The 21,196-nt window shown below is 41.2% G+C and overlaps 1 protein-coding gene across 2 annotated transcripts in view; it reads right to left on the bottom strand.

Moving 5' to 3' along the window:
* ZNRF2 (zinc and ring finger 2) overlaps window positions 1-20,879 on the bottom strand; it is a 59,153-nt gene extending 38,274 nt beyond the window's left edge. For both annotated transcript variants that reach the window (XR_010371676.1, XM_064444158.1), the window contains exon 1: window positions 19,768-20,879. Coding sequence is in view for 1 of the 2 variants with exons in the window: in XM_064444158.1 (XP_064300228.1) it covers window positions 19,768-20,248 (481 nt within the window). In the remaining variant the exon portion in view is untranslated. The remainder of the gene's footprint in view (window positions 1-19,767) is intronic.
* Between the last annotated feature and the right edge of the window lie 317 nt (window positions 20,880-21,196).

Raw genomic sequence — 21,196 nt, 5'->3', positions numbered from 1 at the left:
CTTTCACAAAAAGACAAACAATTCTCGTCTTTACATGTCACCTTATATAAAAATGCTATTTGCCCACAATGACATTGAGACAAAGGGTCACAGAAAAAGTAAATCATAACATAAATCTGATCCCCCTCTCCATGTAGCGCTGCCTTCTTAACCAGAGTCTTACTTAATGAGTTAGCAAGACTCTACCACAGATCCCTAAAACCAGTGATTGAGCAGTTAAAACAAAATGTTTAAACAAACAAAAAGATCTGGTTTTGAAAGAAAAAAAAAGCTCTTTAGAACAGCTCTTGAAGGAGCATAAAGAATGCCAGAGTTTGAGCCTGCACTCCTCTCAGCTTATTTACATGTTCATCCCTTCACTTTCCTTCTGTATTCTGGCAGCACTACCTCCTTTGCTCTTGCTGTCCCTTCCTGCACGTGCACGTCAGCTGGTGGGGACCAGCCCAAGCAAGCAGGACTCGGAGTTTTCCCAGTGGTACACTGGAGCAGCCTACTGCACCTTGCTGTATTCGCCACCCGGCCAGCAGCATGCAAAACAATTCAGAGACTGACAGGACCAAAAGAGCAGCTAAAGGGCAAAGACCAGTAAGGTGCATCTAAGTAAACCCTTCCATGATATAAACAAAACAAAACAAAAAAAAACCCACACCAAAAGACTGTAAACTTCTAGAACAAGAAATAAGCTAATGAAGGATGCACCCAAAATGCGTACTATATACATACTTCAGCAGCAAACAACTTAAAGAAACAAAACTTCCATGATGCACATTAAATAACCCAACACCTAGCCCTTCTCAAACAACTAGGATTTAATTGTCTTCCAGTTCCCGCTTTTTTTAAAGTGTAAGGCACTCATTATAAAATAATTTATGAATCTTCCATTACTTTAGCTATATAAAGTCCTGAGGTAAGACTACTCAGGACTACTACTACTAACCCAATGCCATAATGATTAGAGACACAGATTTATATCTATTTTCCCATTGTAGCCTTTCATTCTAGGCTGAAGAAAATTTCACAACTTCCCAAAATCTTCTGTGAAAGAAACAATAGTTCTCAAAAGGCGCTTTCAGTTAAACAAACCACTCTCCAAGCAAAAAAGATTTTATACTGTTAAGTATTTGAGTACTGAATTGTCACATTTGTACTTCTCATAGACCAGATTTTAAGAACTGCAAAGGATTAACATCATTTATAGGCGGTTTTATGTTTCAAATTAGATCTCCTCCTTTATCCAAGACGATCGTTAGTCCTTCAAAAAGACTTCTGTTTCAGTAGACAGAAGATGTACTTCCAACGTCTTACAAAATAAAAATCTCCATAATGCTCTTGACGGTTGGGTTTGATGATCTTAGAGGTCTTTTCCAACTGTAATGATTCTTCACAATTCTATATTAACACTCACACCGAAACCTTGTTACCAGTTTTCTAGAAGGTTTTCTTATTCTGGATTTTAGGAGAGATCAAAGTCTTTTTGTTTCACTAAACTCAAAAGTGTTTCCCACAAGGACAGCAGCTTAAATCCACTCCTTTCATTGTAGAAGCCCTCAGAAGGCAAGTCCATTGCACACGGGTGAGTGCAGTAACAGGAACTGTGATAAGCTTCACAGTCCAGCCACCACCAAAGTAGTAAGATTAAGCCAGGCATAAGTCATCAGCTCTGGTGATAAGACAGACTTGTTCCAGTTCTTCCATAGTACACTCTGTCTGTATTAAAGACTATGGAGAAGTAAGCCACAAACATGCAAAGAATAGCCCCTCCCTCCAGACTTTGTTGCTTTATCAAGCAACTTTTTTTAAAAAATTTGCCTTTTACCATTTTCAGGAACGCCTAATAACAGCTCCCAAAGAAAGCCTGACATTTATGTCAGTCATCACAAAACCACACTCTTCCTCTCTCTAGAGGAGGTCTTGCTGTACCTGCCTTTTACAGCAGTTGTATCAAATCAGAAATCAGTAAACAGGGAGATGTGCCAATAAAAAACCCCTACTTTTATTGGTTTTTCCTTGGGAAGCAGCAATACTCAATACAATTCCTGGCTTTGTGCAGCGAGAAGGTAATTTAAACATCTAAACTTATGTTTTTGCTTTCCAGAACTGTGTAGACATTGTACCATTCATTCTATTAATCCTATAATCTACAACGGCAGTTTCTGATTTGGAAGCCATCTCCGCAGGGCAGCAGGCAGGCTACAGAACACTAACACAGCTAGCTGTCTAATATTTCAGGGAGATCCTCCAGCTCAAGGTTGAAAAATGAGTGAATGCTGAACTTGTTCTATGAACAGAAGACTTTAGTCTGACAAGCTGTCTGTCTCGTACTCTCCACAGAATGTGGTAGGACAGACCAAAATTGTGCTCTTGGTGTAAAACCAGTCCTTAGATAAAACTGTATCAAAACTGTCCATAAGCTGACCTAAAAGGAAAGAAACAGACGCAGTTGGAAGGGTTATGTCATACACACAGGAATATGTTTTTAGGTAGAAGTCACCATAAACACAAAAACTGCCCTTCTTCACCATTGTGCAGGTAGGACAATTTTTATTGACATCAGAGACATTCAAAACAACATTGAAAATTAAGCTTTTAGTTAAGGAAGGGAGTTCACAGCACTTAACATCTACACAATGACTTCCAGAAAGAAAAATAAAAACTCTTTCACCAGGTTTTTACCTGCAACAAGATTCATACAAGTTGCCCTAAATCCTGAGGCAGACTAAGCTTGTTGCACTGTCACCTAGTTACTCTAGAACCACACAGAGAAAGTCTCAAGGGGAAAAAAGTTCATTTAGGCTTTTCAAAAAATTAATCAAATATTTCAGATGCATTTATGTCAATTGCACATATTACTCGATAGGCAATTTACATGGGATTATAAATTCTGCAGTATGTTATTGTTGCTCTTGACCTAGCCTGGTATCTCACAAAGTTGAGGGTAGTACCATCCAGCAAAACAAACCAGCAAACCTTCTCGAATAAATTCAAAGTACTAAATGGACAATACAATCTTCTAATCTATTAATATTCTGGCAAGAACATGTAGACACAAATCTGAGTCTTTAAAAACAATCTAGAAAAAAAATTCTGATCTCAAACGTATTCATACAGAGAGCTACAAAGCTCTTTTTTTTAAATAGACAAACAGCTTGTACACAAGCAATTTATAAAAGATACAGGAACATCTTCTGAAGTACTAGTTATGACTACTTTTTAATTATCAATTCCTATTCTCTCAGGGACAGTTTTACAGAAAGAAATTGGAAGTGAGGCAAGGAAACAAAAAAACCACTCTTATAAAACTACTAGCTTTTGTCTTGCACTGCCTAATCTGGTAAAGTACATTTTAAATTTATTTAAATGTAAATATACACGGTGGGTTCCACCCCCAACCATGTCCCCTCCATCCAAGCAAATACGAGTTGTGTTTCATTCACTATCCATTCTCCGTATGTTTCTGTAACTACTCTGGGAACAAACCGGTCTTACACCAAACCTAAGAAACCAGAATATCAGGGAAATAACTTCTAGAATGTGACTTCAATAAAAACCTTTGACTTACAAATAAAATCATATTATATCATCTCTCCAATCAAGCAAGTTTAAGGGGAGAAAAAAAAATACTGAAGAGAGGAATGCAGCCCTGGAAATTACCCAACAGCTTGCCACAGTTCCCAGATATTTGGCAGAGCTCCAACTTAAACAAAGCAAAAGTTACCCATAAGTTAGGGACAACTGCTTTGGAAGCACAGCTTTTCCAGGACACTGAGGAAACTCTAATACTAATTTTGTTTAATTATGGTATTTCCATTTTTCATTTAGAAGTTGAAATGCATGTACTCCAACAACGGAATTAGCGAAACCAGCTTCCTTTCTTTTCCTCCTGAAATTCACTTTATTTCTTCCACTAGGGAGGGAGTGTAAGAAATGCAAGTGGCTTCCTTTTTTTATTTGTTTAGTAGCAAACTGAATAAAGCTGCCAATGTTCTTACAGAAGCTAGCATAATGGTATGGTAGCATACCGAAAGGTCTTCAGCATAAAAAGGAAATAATATTTACTTAGGATTCCCACCCCTAAGGAAAATCCTGCAAGACATTTGTAAAAAGATAACAGTAAGTAGGAAAAAAAAGCACATAATTTCTTAAATAAACTGCACTTAATGATAGAGAAAAAATATTCAAACCACACAGCTCTCTGCAGCAGGGTCATAAAAAGAAAGGAAAAGGTCACTGATGTATTTACAAACCCTATTTTCACACATGAACCAAACTATCACTGTGTTTTCCATCTTGGCTTTGAAAGCCATTAAGGGAAATTAAATATTTACATGTTTTGATCTTTTTCCTCCACAGAAAAGATGGATCTTATCTTGTTACTTCAGCATTATTGGACGCAAAACTATAGTTTTTCAAAAGTAAATATTTCAGAATACACCTTCTAGATTTTTACCCTCTTGTCAAGAAAAACTAACGTTATTTTGAAAGGTTAATCTTTCAGTGAGCCTCTTACTGCTAAAGGCATCCTTCTAATACTAATTCAAAACATATCAGAAGTTTTTCCGGGTTTTTAAACATTTATGGTAAAATATTTTAATAATATCTTTTTTAAAAAGTAGTGTTATATAGCAACAAAGAAAACTGAACAGACAGTGTGATAACAGACAGCATCTGTATAACCTGCTTTTTCCTTTTCTACTTCCACTTACTGGAAGGAACCAAGCAGGGAAGCCCAGCTGAAACTACAAGACTAACAAAACTTTTCAGCAGAAAATGAGAACTAGCTCCAGAAAGTCCTTAAACCACGTGCAAAACAAACAACAGAGATGAAACTAAGAACGAGGAAGCTAGCTTACCAATGTTAGGGAAAGCTGCAACAAGACATCTGTTTTCTAGGATAAAAGTGAACAAACAGATGAAGATTGAACTTCTGAAACTCAAATAATATTAAAAATAACAAACGTACATTAAAAATAAGATTAAAAATAACCAACCCATAGGAACTGTAGGTATATGAGTCAGAGTTACAAAAAGCCTTCTGGGTAAGTCTATCTGGTCTACTCTCAAGGCTGTCAAAGCTGCTCTCTGTACCACAGGGAGCTGGGGCAAATGAGAGTTTATCACAAATTCTTGGTCTTTTAAATACAATTCAGTAGCCCAAGCAGAAAGCTTTGGGCCAGCATGGAACGTACAGTTCTTGAAAGGTACCTTGGTTTATCTCCTGGCTAAAGAGCCTGGCGCATCCCGTCGGGCAGCGGCCGCCTGGAAGAGGCTTCGCTTGAGCTGTCCAGGGCGCGGGTGCTGAACGGGTCTCTGGCCTGGGAGGGGCTTGCCTGGGTTTGGGGTTTTTTCTTCTTTTTGGCTCCTACTGAGCGTGTATTAAACCCTGACCAAGTTATCACTGATTATTAGTCTTTTGTTAATCTTGTTATTAAGTGTAGTTAGCCATATACCACAAGGATGGCACAGATAGATATATTAATATGTGAGGTCTCTCTTCTTGCAGGATCAAGCCCTTTTAATGGTTTTTACTCTTGGTCTTCAGGCAAGATTCATGGCTTAAAGACGCAAAGATACTAACTCCAGTTTGTGTAAAAGATGACGAGGTATATGCAAGTGTAAAAAAACCCTGAAATCTCCATCTATTTATAAAGCACTACTGCTTATGTGTATAGAGTCACAAGTGCACTTTTGTCTGTGTTATGGAAAGGTTTTTCACAGCCCAATCAGATGCTCTGAGTTTTAAAGAACAATTGCATCTGGCTTTCTTGTTTATACAGGAAGAACAGTTTCAAGATTACTAGCTAGCACAAATAGTAATAACAGTTAACTCTCTACATAAGCCTATTTTGAATGAATACTTTTATCAGTCTATCCTCCTGAATCTGGGTAGGCAGACAGTCACTGACAGAAACAGCAACTTAAGTTTTAAGACAGTTACTTTATTGTTAAATCTTGTCTGCCTCACTACCACCCTGGTCCTTTTTTGTCAGATGCATCTAGCAAACGAGAACTTTCTACAAGCCTAATTCAAAGTAAGCAGATATAAAAATTGAGAAATACAAAACTGTAACAGCACAATAATGCCCTTTCAGTTACATTTCAAGGCTATATATACATTGCTGAAATTGTATCTAATAGCTAGAGTAAAGTACAATTAAAAAGGAAAAAAGACCTCTTCACAGTTGTAATAAAGAACGACCCATCAATAAAAATGCATCCATTGCAAATGTCTGCATTCAAAATTGGGAATCTGTTGTGAAACAGTAAGAGTAATTTGCTTAGTAAGAAGTTTTCTGATAGTAATAATAGTTATCAAAATTTTAAAAAGCCAAGGAATTAGATGGTTTTCCATTAAGAAATTAAGAAAGAATAGATAAACATCATCTGCTCGGATCTGCTAAACCCAGCTGATCCCACATTCCAGTGCCTGGAAGGAACTGTTAACCTCAAGGTCCCTTCAAGTGCTACCACTCGTTAGAATTATATCTATTCTTGTAACCCCTTTTGTGTAAGGTTTTGGAGAAAAAGATATTGCATGCCTACTAACCTAAAAATAATAACAAAAATTCATGTATAACGTCAAGAGCAAGGCCCATTGCTTTCCAACACACTGTGTGAGAAAGGAAAATGCAATGTTTAAGTATTGCATACAACAGCAGCTGGCCGTAGTAGCTGACAAAGTATCTTTTCTCTATACTTACCCCTCTGTGGACATGTACTTGTGGTGACACTCCTAACCCTCAGTTCAATTGTCATACCATTCACTGATTTCCATGGTAAGGGAGGCACCATTAAAATTAGTTTGCAGTTTAGGAGCTCCTGCAAAGGACTATAAATCTAACAATTCAAAGATGTGAATACTGAGATTATAGATAGAGCTCCTTTCCTTCAGCAGAGGGAGGAATTCTTGTCAGTTACATATGGCAATACCTGACAAATGGGATTATGCTTTTCAAGGCAGATTTGTGAGTTTACCAGAAGTTCTACACATGCAAGACTCACTGACTTGAGTAAAGCTGTCCTTGTAGTCTTAGCTGCACAAGCAGCTAAACAATAAAAACATTGTACCTAGTACATTTATCATCACTGCCTGAAGGAGCACAAGGCTAAATATGTCAGAGAAGCTACAGTAGGGGAAAAATGCAAAAAAACCAAGGTACTGACTTGAGGCTTTTCTCCCTTTCCTATTTCTAGATGAAATTCCACGTCTGAAATTGAATTACAAGTGTGTAATTCTGTAAATTTAAAAACCTGTAAGGTATAAACAGAAAACTGAGAGGATTAGAATTTAATATGTTGATACTTAAGTTCCAGGCTTTAATGCCTTGTGCTGTATGTACAGCACATTTACCTGGTTAGATCTCTAAGAAAGCAAGTTTAATCAGTTTTAACTTGTGTGCACTTCAAAATACCGCTAATGAAAAGAAAAAAAGTTACATCATGATTTTCAAGTCTGGGGAAATGCAAGTTAGAAAAACTGGAGACAAGAAAATATCTAAAAATAAATACCCTAGAACAAAGAATTTCATCAAAATGGCCTCTCTTTGATATAGAGCTAATTATTTTTTTTGGTGTGTTTCTCTTCAGTGTTATTCCTCCATTAACACTACAGCTATAACTACTGCTAGATAAAACTAGTATAACTAAGTTAAAATCCAAATCAAATACCAAAAAGTATCTCTTTCTAAGAAAAAAGGAAAAAAGTCCTAAACTAAGGCACTGACTTTTTTTTTTAAACAGGAGTATTTTTAAGATACAGCTAAAGCAGTACTTCTGCACATTTATTTTTGTTTCCAATAGCACTTCAGTTACTAATACAGCTGTTGCAAGTAAGATGACTCATCTGCACAGAAAGCAGCAAAAGGGCAGAGAAAAGGAACAAAAAAAAGGAGAGGCTCTCAAGCTTTAGCATGTCACAGAATTACAGTTTAAGGGATCAGAAAACAACTCCATGTATCCTGATTCCCTCTAAGTAACAGTAACGTAACTAACACCACCATTCCTGACAGACTTTTCCTCCTCCTCTCTCCTGCTTACAAATTTGGCATCCTTTTTTAGAAGATTTCTTTTGAGGTTAACATTTCCTGGGGCGCTTATATTTTTCACTCATTTTAATTCTGTATCTTTGTGGATAGCGTCAAGCCAGCCACATGTTCAATACAAACATTTGTTTTTAAACGTATCTCAAAGAATGCTTGCATGCTACAGCTAACAAAGTTTTACAATTAAGAATAGGCTGCCACAGGAGACAATGTTTAAACAGCCCAGAAATAGTCCAAAACCATGATGGGAAAAGAAAGAAAAATAAGAGTCCCGAGAGCTACATCTTATCGTTAGTGTTTTGCAGCACTTTAAAATGCAGAACATTTTTACAAATATTACAGCTAAATAAAAGTAGAGATGTTTGACTACTTGCAAGCATTTAGGAGCCTTCCTCATGTTGACAAATTACGCATCACTTTCATACTTAACCTGCAAGTTAAGGTATTTGTTGAGCAAAATAACGGGAAAATCAGAATAATCCCCAAATTGATATAATCTCATCTAGACCAGAATACCTTCAGGTCTCCCATTCTCAACTCATTACATCAGAGCTGTAGCTAGAATAATTTCTGTTATTAGAAGGCAGTATAGCTACATTAGCCCAGCACCCTGTTTCTCAGCGTAGTTAGCAATCCAGACATACCACCGAACAAACAGCATGGCTTTATAGTTTTTCAGACTTGAAAAGCCAACAACATTATGATTCTATGATTCAATGCCATGCTACACCCTCATTCAATACCACACTACACCCTAGACCTGCCATTTTCATTAGTTAGCTAATGAACAATTGGTGGAATGGCAGAGATGGAAGAAACAAGCTGTGGATAGCAAAACAGAACCACCTCTCCAGTACACTTCAACAGAGATCCACTTCATTTTTGGATGCTTTTGGCTACTTCTAGCTTTGCTGCTAAATATGTGCTTTCATCAATAAAATACCAAGATAAAATATAAAACTGTATGGCAGTATTTTCATCAGTAAATTTAAATTCAGCTAAAATGGAGGTCAATATCCTCAACCCCCTGTAAAAAAATCAGGCAACACCCATATGTAAGCAAGTATTTTGCAGATAAAGACTGCTATGTCTGTTACAACAAATATAAAGCAAGTCATACTTAGCATTGATAAAGACTGTTCAGAGTATATTTTTTTCCAAGACCTGAAAGAAATTACAGAAATTAATTCCTACTGACTTTTCTCACACTGCTAAAAGCAAGGACTGCAGCACAGCTACTGGAAATTTTTTGTTCTGTTACTTAATAATAGTAATTTTTAAAGGGTCAAATATTTAGCCAGTGGTTAAAATTACCTTGACCAAAGATTACAGCTAGCCAAACCCTAAAAGAGAATCAATAATCAATATTGGCCAGAATTTAAAAATTAGAATTCTTTTGACAACAACTCCACGCCCTCAGGTTCCAAGACAGCATAAACTTGCCTTATCTGTGTGGATAGGAACAATCTCAACACTGCTGTCAACCAAAGCAGGCTTCAAAAAGCTTAGTTCTAGCCCACTTTTCACAAATCAACAGATCCCCCCAACATATTAAACTGTTTAACGTCAAGAAATTACATCATACCAGCTTAAAACTCTTTTGAACATTTCTGAATAAACCTTTAGAGCAAAATGTACAATCATTAAACACATTTGATGCTGATCTTGATTGCCTGCATACCTGTAGAAGGAAGTCATATATACCAGCCCAGCCCACTAGAAGGGACTCTTGCCCTCCAGCTCCAAATGCGTTCATTCATAATTTCCCTTTGACTTCATCAGCTACATGCAACTGTGTGCTTTACAACTGGAGAGGCACAGTGGAGGCACAAAGGAGAATAACCTTGGCTGAACAGGTCATCCCACACACTTGCGCAACGTAAAGCACACTATTTGTTAGCCGCCTTATTTCTTTGTTTGCAGCAGAACTAGTCCCACATTTCAAGGAATATTTCCTCCACTCCCTAGCTGTATGCTGTCATTGGATCTTGGTCTTATCACGTGTGTAAAAACCAAAGTCTGTTTTAGCACATAGCTTATTATGCTAGCAATGGAATCTGTTATTTCCTCCAAACTGGAAGCTATTTAAGTATTCTATTTGCCTTCAAAAGTATTATAAACACTTTGGTTTTTCACATCCATGGTTAAAAAGAAATCCAGAATCATCTGCCTTTGAAAAAATGTTATCACTTACAAAACACACAAATTCACAGATATGGGATATTCAGATATAAACTAATCCAAAGCTGAACTGTAGCAAACATACGATTAAAGCTCACTGAAGAGTAATATAATCCAGTTCTTAAGAGCAAGGCAATGCCTATACACTTGTCATCTAGTGTCTAAATGTTAGCCATCTAGTATCCAAATGTTAGGACAGCTGAATTAGACATTCAAAGGGTGTTTCTTTGATAGCATGCAGCCTTTTACATATGTGAATTTCACGCTGTTTTCATTCATGTGCAGTTCCAGTACAGCATTTCTCTTTAGCCAGCAATAGCCTTATGGCTCTACTGCACAGGTAGAGCAGGTATTCTATTTCTTAACACAGTGCTTCAAAAATATGGAAGTAGTTTTATAAATATGTTTTATTATTTTGGAATTGTAATTCATTAATAGATTGATAGAGCTTTAACAAAAAGTGGGGTCTTTTTTGTTTTGAACTCAGACAAACAAGCTACTTGTAATCTATTTAGTACTATGCCCAATATAGAAAGGAAATAGGTATTTATCCGTATTGATCTGACTACCTCTAACAGCTGTACCCATATGGATAAGGGGGTGGAAGGGAAACAAATCAAAACACTCATATCAACCCTAATTGACCATTAAGGCTGCAAAATCACAACAACGAAAAATTAAAACGCTCTACAAGAAAGCTGCATAGGTAACCCTGTATTTGGGCACTTCACAGGTGAACTCATTAATACCACCTTTCAGGACACTTAATCAAAAATCACCTCTGAAGATGAATCATGCTTATCCAGCTTAAGAGCCTATAGAAGCCCTGAGCCACTTGCTGCACAAGCATAATATGCCTTCCAATATACAGAATGCAGGTGTGTGATTTTAAACTCATTCTTCCCAAAGGAGAGCAAAACACCCAAGAAAATAGACAGGAAATCCTCAAGTCTGGCATCTTAGGCTGCTTCAGTCATCCTTGCTGATGTAGCAAAGACAATGAGGAGAAAGAGGGCTGCCTCAAGGTGAAAGCAGTTAAATGAGCATGGAAAACTGCATTTTACTATTGTCACTGTTCTCCATATTCTGGAGATTGTCCACCATTATGTCTCCGAAATTTGCTTAACTGATGATGCTCTGCTATATCTGGTAGGGTTAAAGCATTTTCTCAAGACAAGCAAGATTCCTCCCCGTACTGGAACTTCAATCCATATTCATGCTCAAGAGTCAAGGAGGAGTCATGTTCTTCAGTCCACAAGAAGTAAAACTCCTGATGGCTGCAGGAAGTCAGGATTCAAACCTGGCATGATTTTCAGGGAACTATCTAGGATTCTTGGCAGAGAGGCAGTTTATTTTATAAGTTTTCTGAAAGACTATCACCAGATTGGTCCAGATTTCATTATAGAAGAAAATTTTCAAAAGATAGATAGAAGAAGATTCTCAAAATACTGTCTCTGTGTTCAGGCAATCTGCAGAAAGCACTTCTAAGCAGACCTTTCTTTTGCTGCACATGGAAAACTTCACCAGTTTTAAATTTCTGTCATGAAGGCCACATCTGTTTGTGTAGACTATGACAGTTTTTATTTTAGCCATACAGAAGAACTGCATTTAGTTTTCACTCAGCGCAATTCAGCAAGAACTCTTCAATTTTTTGTCAGATTCAATACTCAAAGACAGATGCATCTGCATGTTAATAAAACACAGGTCTGTCCCCTTTTTGCACTGAGTCCTAGTAATTTCAAAAGTGCAATAAGTGCCTTAACTACATTTAAACTCAAGCAAACATATATACTCCTACACTTAATGAAAAAAAATTTCTGGGAGAATCATAACTGAAGCTTCAGTTTTTCCCCAAAGAACAGCCTTAATCCATGGTCAGGCAATGTGCTAGTACTGACATAAAGTAATTTACTAGCATCGATAATACTCCAGATGCTCAATTAACCTTTCACATCTAAAAACTCCACCTTCAATTTTTAAAACTATAGTGAAATTGCAGTATAAATTAATCTAGCATAGGGACTAATGATGGCAGCCTGACTAGGTTTTGGACCACCACTAGTTTTAAAAGCCATTTATAGTTCAAATGTTGCTAAATAATTGCTTTATATAAATTACACTTTGTATGGAAAACCAAATAAAATGTAAGAGCTCATTTTTTTCTTGCCATTATTCTTAGGTGGACTTATTATAAGTTACTAGAAGACATGCAAAGTGCATGCCAGCTGAGAACTCTGTATTTATAGCACACTAAGTCAGCAAACAGAATCTACTAAAAATATCCACAATGGTATGCAGCACACCCACCCTTTGGGGACTATTCACAGGCTGTGGTGGTCTGATTTTTAGACAGAGCAGACAAGGAAGAAGAAAACACCCAGGCAGGTCAGTTCCTAAAGACAACTAAGAGTAATGGAGTTGAATCCCATACAACACTTTGTATTCTGTTTGTCAGACATCCCAAGCCCCGTGAGATTTTCACGCATGCTTCTTGATCTCTCTGGGTCAATACTATGCAATTTCCATGCAGGGAACAGAAGCATGTGCAAAGTGAAAGTGAGAACCAGCCCCATTCTTACTGTGGCTTACTCTCACATTTTTGCAAGAGTCAGGAATTTGAACCCTATCAAACAACAGATGCCAGAGAGCTCTAGATGTGCACTGAGGCATCCTTATGAAAGTCAGGATGATCATTTACAATGGAAAGGTGGCCTTGGGAATGTAGGCACTTGTTTAGGAAATATCTAACCAGAGCGCAGACAGGAAAAACACTTTCCTGGATGCCTATGAAATGCTGTTCTGTTTTTACTCAGGTAATCTGTTGGGGTTTTTTTTAAACACAAATTGTTTTCTTTTGATTCGTTAAGATGCATGTCCTTAAAAATATTCCAAAATAAAACACTCCAAGCACTCAGAGGTTTCTCATTGTTCCTTTTCACAGGTTAAACATCTGCAAGAACAATATGTACCATTACCACAGTAAATGAACACAATCTGTAGAAATGACCATACATTTCTCCTGCAACTAATTAAACCATTAATGAGCATTAAACACAGTACAGAAAAATCGTGAAAATAATATACATTTGGTACATGCATCTGCAAATAGCAGGGAAAACCCACCCAAAAACCTTCATAACATTATTCAAAACTTAAAGTATCATGCAAGGCTAACACAGAACATGAAGAACATTTACACGATGAAGTTTTCCATGAGCAGCTGGCAAGAACAGAAGAGAACTTACCCAAATAAATGGGTAGGCAATGTGTTTTAAAAATAGTTTTGAATTTCTAGCAGTGACAAAAGGCTTTCTTTATAAGACAAAGAAATTACTTGGGAGGTTGTTGGAAACTAGTCTGCAATTAGGTGAGACAACATGAGGAAAGGCACACTGTCAGGATATCAGGGTTGGATAGGTATTCAGAAGACATTAAAGAGGAAGGCCTTTGTTTGAACTGGCACTGCAAAAGCTCAATCAGGTATTATCGCTGTCTTGAGAGCCAAAAGAAATATTTATATATGCCACTATAATTAGGCTGTTTCCTTTTCCTCAGACCGTTAACTATTTCTGTTTCTCCCCTAAATGCAGTACCACCATTTTTATTATTTGGCTTCTCATAACCCTTTTTGTTTACCAGGCAAGAGTAGGAGAAGAAAAAGAAGCCCTTCGAAGATACTCTATCACTTGCCTCAGTCTTTACTCCAGTGCCCCAAGCCTCTCATCATCCCAGAGACCCGGCTGCCTCTTCAACTGAGGGCAACTAAACACAGTTCCGAGGGGCTTCACTATCACTACTGTAAGATCCAAACAGTGCTCATTTAGGTCTTTTAGCTCTTTTCTTCAAATATGGAACATTTGAGACTAAAAGCAGCCTCCTGACTGAGCTGGAGCAGATGGGAGGTTGTGGTGGTAGACTTTTTGCTTCTTTTTCCTGCCCCCTGTCCAGTCCTTAGTAGAGTTTACATCTCTGCTGCCAACCAGGAACTATATGCTGCCCAATATATGTATGCAGGAACAGAAGAGCCCACTAAATACAGGAACAGCAAGACCCTGAAAAGGGACAGGATTCCTCAAATCCATCTGTCAGAACAGCTCTTCCGAGACTCCTTATCAATAGACTTATCCTTGGACTGCTTTACCAGCACAGCGCATTTTTCAATCTATATTTTGGTTAATGGAATGCTAATACATTTCCAAAACCTCCCATATCTTCAGAGACTGCAAAAAAGACTCATCTCTCTCACTTTGGAGTCAACTCACAGGTCAGCTTCATTTCTCACTGAAGAGAAAATGAGGCACACATCTATCTCCTGCCCGATCTGTCGTCGTCGTGAAGGTGTGGGTACGTGTACAGACATGTTTGTATTTCTCCCAGCTCCCAAGCTGGGCCCCATTTTAAATTTCTTCTACAATCAGCAGACTTCAGCCAACCTCTCACTGTTATTGCTCTCATTCTTCTAAAGTGGACAAACACAGATATGATTGTGTTTCACTGGTGCAGCCAAGTGAATAGAAACAAATCAAAACACCAAAGCAGAGACAGACTCTTAGCGTTCGCTCTTCTGCGCCTTGGAAGACCTATGAACAGCAACAGCAAAACTGTATGAAAATGCACATGGGATTATTTGTGTTCTCAACAGCAAACAGCAGAGTTATACCTCTAAAAAAGACAGAATTTGTATGGAAAAGTTACAGCTTTTATTAGACTAAATCCTTAACACACTTTCCTCATTCTGAATGGTTAGGAAATAATTTAGAGAAATACATATATTGTATCGAAGATTCACTGGCCTTCCTCAAACATCAAAAAAAAAGTCCAACTGCCAGGAAGAGAAGGTATGTAAAGCAATACCAAGGCATATAGGCTGAAACCGCAATAGCAAGTTTCACTGCTTCTACATAACTCACACACATGGGATATCCCAACAGTCTCATTGCAAAGCACGCTTCCCAACGCTTCTCCCAAGACAGGGGGCAAAGACCTTCGAGCTACAACTTTGGCTGGCAAAACAGCAGCAGCATTTAAGTCCAAAGTGTTCAAGCGCTTCACAATTTCTCAGAGCAATAGTACTTGCGTAATACTGGGAGAGAAGGGCAAGGAAGTGACCAAAAGTTAGTCATACACCCCCCAAAAAAAGGTGTGAGAAAGATGAAGAGAACCTCAAGAACATACTTAAATGTACCATATAACTAAACAGACCAGATGTAAAACAAAACAAGATGCGGCCTTCTAGGCAGTTTGACAGACATCTAAAAAACTTCTGAGACTTCACATCATTCTTCTACTGATATCTGCTTCCCACAATCCAACAGGTAATTCAGGCTTAACCTGAGGCTTTTGTGAACTTTCTTCTATAGAATAAGAATTCATTCATTACTTCTACCAGCTATTATTACAAACAAACGCTACTATAACGTGCCTATAAGGTTGTATCCATACTTGTGTTACGTATATTCAGTAGCCAGTGATAAATACTGCACTGTAAAGTACTTCATAAAAACGCCTGATCATTCTTTGGCTTGAGAACAACGTAACAGACTTCCTTCTCACAATAAAGTTGAACAACTTAATCTCCAAATTTTTATTACTCCAAGTCTTGACATAGGCCTGAAAGCTGTCAACAGTTGTAACTGACAACACTATATATTTAAAATCCTGCCTAGAAATATATAATCAGAATTGTATACGACTGCATATAACACAATCTGAGATTTTGTATATATGCCCTTTTTCTGCTCAATGAACTCAAATTTCCACATCAGTTCTTCATTTAAAAGACTATATATGTAACATTTCTGCTATTTTTAGTTGAATTTTTACATATTCTTCCCTAACAGAATTTTAAAGACAAAAAAATATTTAAAGGCTTTACTCTTGTCTTATAACAACATTCCCAAGAAGAGATTTGGATCTGAACACCAGAAGGATGCTTATATGAGATGTTTTCACCAAGTTTTTCTGTGTTGTGACCACCCAGAAACAGGATCACAAACATAAAGTGGGTTCTAAGGAGCTTTCAACACTTTAAGTGACGGAAGTAACACATCAGCAGTTACCCAGAGCAAAGAAAATTCCAAAAGACTGTCTGTTTTTAGCTGAACTAATTGCCGCAAGCATAATTGACAAAAACAAGCTATACCCTAACTACAGCAGTAGTTTTGCTGTAGTACTGACAGTCTACGCAAAAACACTTGCTGCCTAAAAACACAGTGGAAAGACTAGCTGTGAATCTCAAGGCCAACTCCTCTGCAGGCTCTTCTTAACAGAAGGTAAGGATATTTACTTTGGGGCTGGGAGAGAGGGGAAGTCCCATTCACCGAGGAACAGACCGGGACACTTCTGGTCAAAAACCCCGATAACAGTGTTATCACCTTAAAGAAAGGTGGAACTCAGCACCGTGTTGCAAGAAAGCACTTGAACGGTCATGCGCAGGTTTGGCCTCTGCATCTGGGAGTGCCCCAAGATCTCACGGAATTTGGGCTTCGCTCTGCTTAATGCTCTAAGCCTACTCCAGGAGGGCTCACAGCACAAAGTTACACACGTGTATTTAACTTGTGAGACCGAGGCTCCAACTATTTAGTGAATTGAACTATCCCTGAGATGAGACATAAGGTTACATAGCAATATTTACTCCATTATACTTTGATCATAAAGGAGCCCGAGGTCAGACAGGAATGTCAGACCCTCACAGTCAAGAAAGGCTCCTGTTACTACGGTTCCTATTAGAGGAATATAGAAGGTAACTGACCACACTTTCCAATATGTTAACGTATGATAACATAATATTTCTTATATTCTCGTTCAAATGGCCTATTAACAAGCATAGTATGGATTTAACTATGATACATTAGAGAGTTAACATTTATACATTATTTCGGCATGCCAAGCTGCTCAGTAGAAGTGACAATAGAGTGTAATTCACTAATGGCAAATTAATTACAGTAATTTAACAAATGCAACACCCGCGTGTCACTGATTGACGAGGCCAAGCAGCATGCCTAAAAACATAAATAGCCGGAGATTCAGTTCAACTTATGGAAGTTATTCTTGTTCCTCTTTTTTAATTTTAATTTTCACTGAATTGTTATGCTAATCCTCAAAATTAAATTCAGTAATTTTCAAGATAAGAAGAATCAATTTGGTTAATTTGCAAGTTACAAAACAAGGGAGGGGACTTCAAACATGCTTACGATACACAAGATAAATGCCAGATACCACACCTAGACAAGCTTGAGCTAGTTACTATCGGGACAAAAACAATGCTTCAAGTTATTTTTTGCACCATGCTGATGCCACTAATGTATGATCCTCAGTGGGGCTACTTGTTCCAAGCATCTAGTTATTGCAATGAATCAAGAAAACAAAATGCGGGCAACTAAATAAGGATGCTGACATTCAATGTGATGTGGTGTAATGTATCACTGATACCACAGAATATTTGAATTGCAAAAAAGAATAATGTTTCAAGTGAGGCCTTCTTCACAGTATTATGATTAAACAGTTATTCATCCCAATAAGAAATACTAAGTTTCTTAGAAAAGAAAAAGCTAGCAGATTCATGACCATCTCATGACCACATAAGGACAGTGTATTTTGAATCTTGCTACTCGAACCCCTAACAAATGGCATTCCTTATTTATTAGACAGTAGATGAAGAGAGCGTAGCCCTCCTGGCACTTCTCCTGCACCGGGAAAAGCAACAAGCTTTGCATCATTTCAGCCTATATCTTCTCTAATATGCCAATTACAGAGATTTGCAAAAGACAAAATATGGTATAGTACAGAAATTAATAATTACATGCCATAGAAAAGTACGATCAAATTCAGAGTTATTCCGCAGAGACATTCCTGCATCTGAATAAATGGTTTCCTAGGTTATTGATCATCATCATTGCATTTACATTTAATCCACTCCCTCCTGGCAGCAAGGCAATGTATAAGTATGGATGGGGGAAACAAAAAAAAACCAACACCAAACCACAAAATAAACTTTTACCTTTGAGCAACAACTGGCTACATGTTTTAATAGTTCCCTTGTGTTTATTGTGCTTAGCACAAACTGTACAACATTCCATGATAGGGCATCCTTTTATCGCCAAGAGAATCGCATGCACCTTCTTCCCCCCACATGCTACCCTGACGGTGTAACGAGCATCCTTGCAACAAAGCACTCCTATTGGGCAGCTTGGTACTGTGCGAGTAGTTACGGTTTCTTTCTTAAGGGCAAATATTCATGTTCAACCACTGCACTGGGAGGAGGCAGTTTTAGGTGTAGGAAGTAACGGGTATGCTGACTTCAGGTCAACACACCAACAACATATAGGTGGCAGGCCGTGTGATAGAAACCTTGTGCACCACGTAAGGGTCAGGCTGGAGAGAGCCCTGCTTTGGCTACGAACAGGTCACGTTACAGAAGAGAAGAAAACCCGGCCTGCTACAAATAGTATTCTCAAACAGATTAACTAGAATACAGGACTGTAGGAATTTTACATTAGCCTCCTCTCGCCCAAAAGAAAGATTTTGAGGAAGTTGATTAGTATTTAGACAGGTTATAATACATATATATTAGAATTATCAATAGAATTAATCCATTTAAGAAGTCACCTTGCATTTTAAGGTTTGACTTATATGAACAACCTTTAGAATAAGCAGTACTGAACGCAGTCAGCAACTTTGAAAGCAGTTGGCAACTTACAGGCAGATTTTTAACTTTAAGGTAAAGAACACGGGCAGTAAAATGCAAGTCCTATACCAGCCCTCTTCATCTCACTATCACAGGAGAGTCAAAAAACTATGACAACTTGCTCCACGTTGAATATGCCTCTTAAAGGGCCTCAGCTTCTTGGTTAATTCAGAGTTTAGCTGAGCTTTTCTCCTGCCTCAAGGACACACGCGGCCAGTCCTCAAGGCTACACGGCACCGGCGCTGCAAGCCTGTACTTCGGCGGCACAGACAGCTATCCGGCTCTACTCGTCTCTTCAGGGGAAAATAAACAGAGAAACTTACTTTAACTTCTGTTTTTCTCAATCGACTTTCTGAACCGAGAACCCGAGAACTTCGAAAGAGGAACAAGCACCAGCCACATATTAATCAGTACCTAAAGAAGCGTTTGGTCCGATTTTAGAATAAACGGCGGCGACTCATGATCCAATTAAATTCTAATTATGTAAGTAGCAGGCAAGAGTATTTACACAGGCACCGATTACAGCTATTAGAGTCTAAAGTCGCCGGCCGGAGCGGCTCTGCTTCCTCCCCGCCGTCCCGTCCGCCCGCCGCGGGGTTCCTTTCATTTTTAGCCTCCCCCTTTCACAGCTCTCCTTATGAACAAAAGGAGACGCTGGCCTGAAACTCCCCTCTCCAGACCGTGCCCCTCTCCGGCGGGCGCACGCCTGGAAGAGCCGCCGCTCTCCCCAAAATGATGATTCATTACCCGTCCCGCCTCGGGGCCGGCAGGGGGGAAGGACCCCCCAAACACACACATCCCGCCCGCCCGGCCGGGACCCCAGCCCCGCAGCAGCGGGAGAGGCAGCCAAACCCTCCTTACCTCCGAACAGGTGCGGCGAGAGGTGAGCGGGCAGCGAGCCGATCACTAGCCGGGGCCCGCCGGAGGAGCCGGAGCCGCCGCCGCCGCCCCCCGCGGGCCGCTCCCGGCCGCCCTCCTCCGGGGTGCTGCTGACCGAGTCCTGCGAGCCGTAGGGGCCGCTGCTGTGGGGGATGTTGAAGGCGGACTGCGCCGCCCGGGCCCCGGAGGCGGTGGCCCCTCCTAAGGACCTGCTCCGGGGTGCCGACCCCGCGGCACCCCCCGCCGCCGCTCCTCCTGCTGCCGCCGCCGCCGCGCCGCCGGGAGCAGCATGCGGCGCCGCCGCCAGGTGCGCGTACCGCCCGCCAGCGCCTGCCGAGCGCCCGCCGGTCCCGTTAGCGCCGCCGCCGCCGCTGCTGCTGCTGCTGGAGGAAGGTAAATCCCCGCCCGAGTACGCCCGGGTGCGGCCATTGGCGGCGGTGGGACTGCTCTGCTTGGCGCCCATGGTCCCGCCGCCGCCGCCCGGTGCACTTCGCCGCCGCCTTCCCCGCGGCGCCCCGGGGGTGGCGGGAGTCCGGCCCCGGCGGGGGCGATCCGAGGCACGGGTCGCGCCGGGGAGGGGGGGGAAGAGGGCGCGCCGGGGAAAGGGGAACGGGTCGCTCGGTGGGTCGGTGTCGAGAGGGGAGAGCCGCCCGCCGGGATCCGGCTCAGCTGGCGGCCCCGGCGCGGCCGCTGCTCGCGGGTCTGGGGCGCCACCATGAGCTGCTCGGGACGTTGCTGGCTCCCGCCGCGCGGCCGCTCGGCGCCGCCGCTGCTGCCGCTGCGCCCGCTGCCGCCGCCGTGCCCGCCGCCGCCATCCTCCGCCGCCGCTGAGCCCTGTGGGGGGCAACGGCGGCAGCAGCGCCGCCGCCGAGGCCGCTCGCTCGCCCGCGGCGCGCCGTGCCCGTGCCGAGGGAGGCGGGAGGGGGCGGTCACCCTGGCGCAGCCGCTCCTCTACCGTGTCGCCATACTGGGGGCGGCACCAGCGGGCGGGATGGGGAGCGGTTACGGCGGCCGGGACCGCCGTCTCTCCCTCTCCTCCTCCTCCTCCTCCTCCTCCTCCGCCCGGCGGGGGACCGGCCCCTGGCGGCTGCGGCGCGACGGGCCGGGCCCGCCGCCTCAGCCCCGCCTTCTGCTCCTCGCCTCAGGCAAGGTGTGGGGCAGCGCCAGGTGGGCGGGTGCTGGGCGAGGCCGGCTTGGGAGCTGCCAGCCTCGGGGGCTGCCGGCCCCGCTCCCTTCGGAAGGGAAGGTCCCCGAGGCGGCGGGGGGAGAGGGGTGGCCGGCTGCCTGCTCGCCTGAAGAGGAGAAGCCTGCGGACTGCCGGAGCTGCGGCCCCTTGGGCGGGGAAGGAGTTAAAAGCCAAACTGCCGCCGGCAGAAGGCGAGCTGTGGTGTTTGCGGGCCGGCCGTTGGCG

This window comes from Phalacrocorax carbo, chromosome 2 (genome assembly GCF_963921805.1).
Source record: "Phalacrocorax carbo chromosome 2, bPhaCar2.1, whole genome shotgun sequence".
NCBI classification, from domain to species: Eukaryota; Metazoa; Chordata; class Aves; order Suliformes; family Phalacrocoracidae; genus Phalacrocorax; species Phalacrocorax carbo.
Note: the sequence above shows the minus strand (reverse complement) of the source record. Positions and strands in the feature narration are given on the sequence as shown.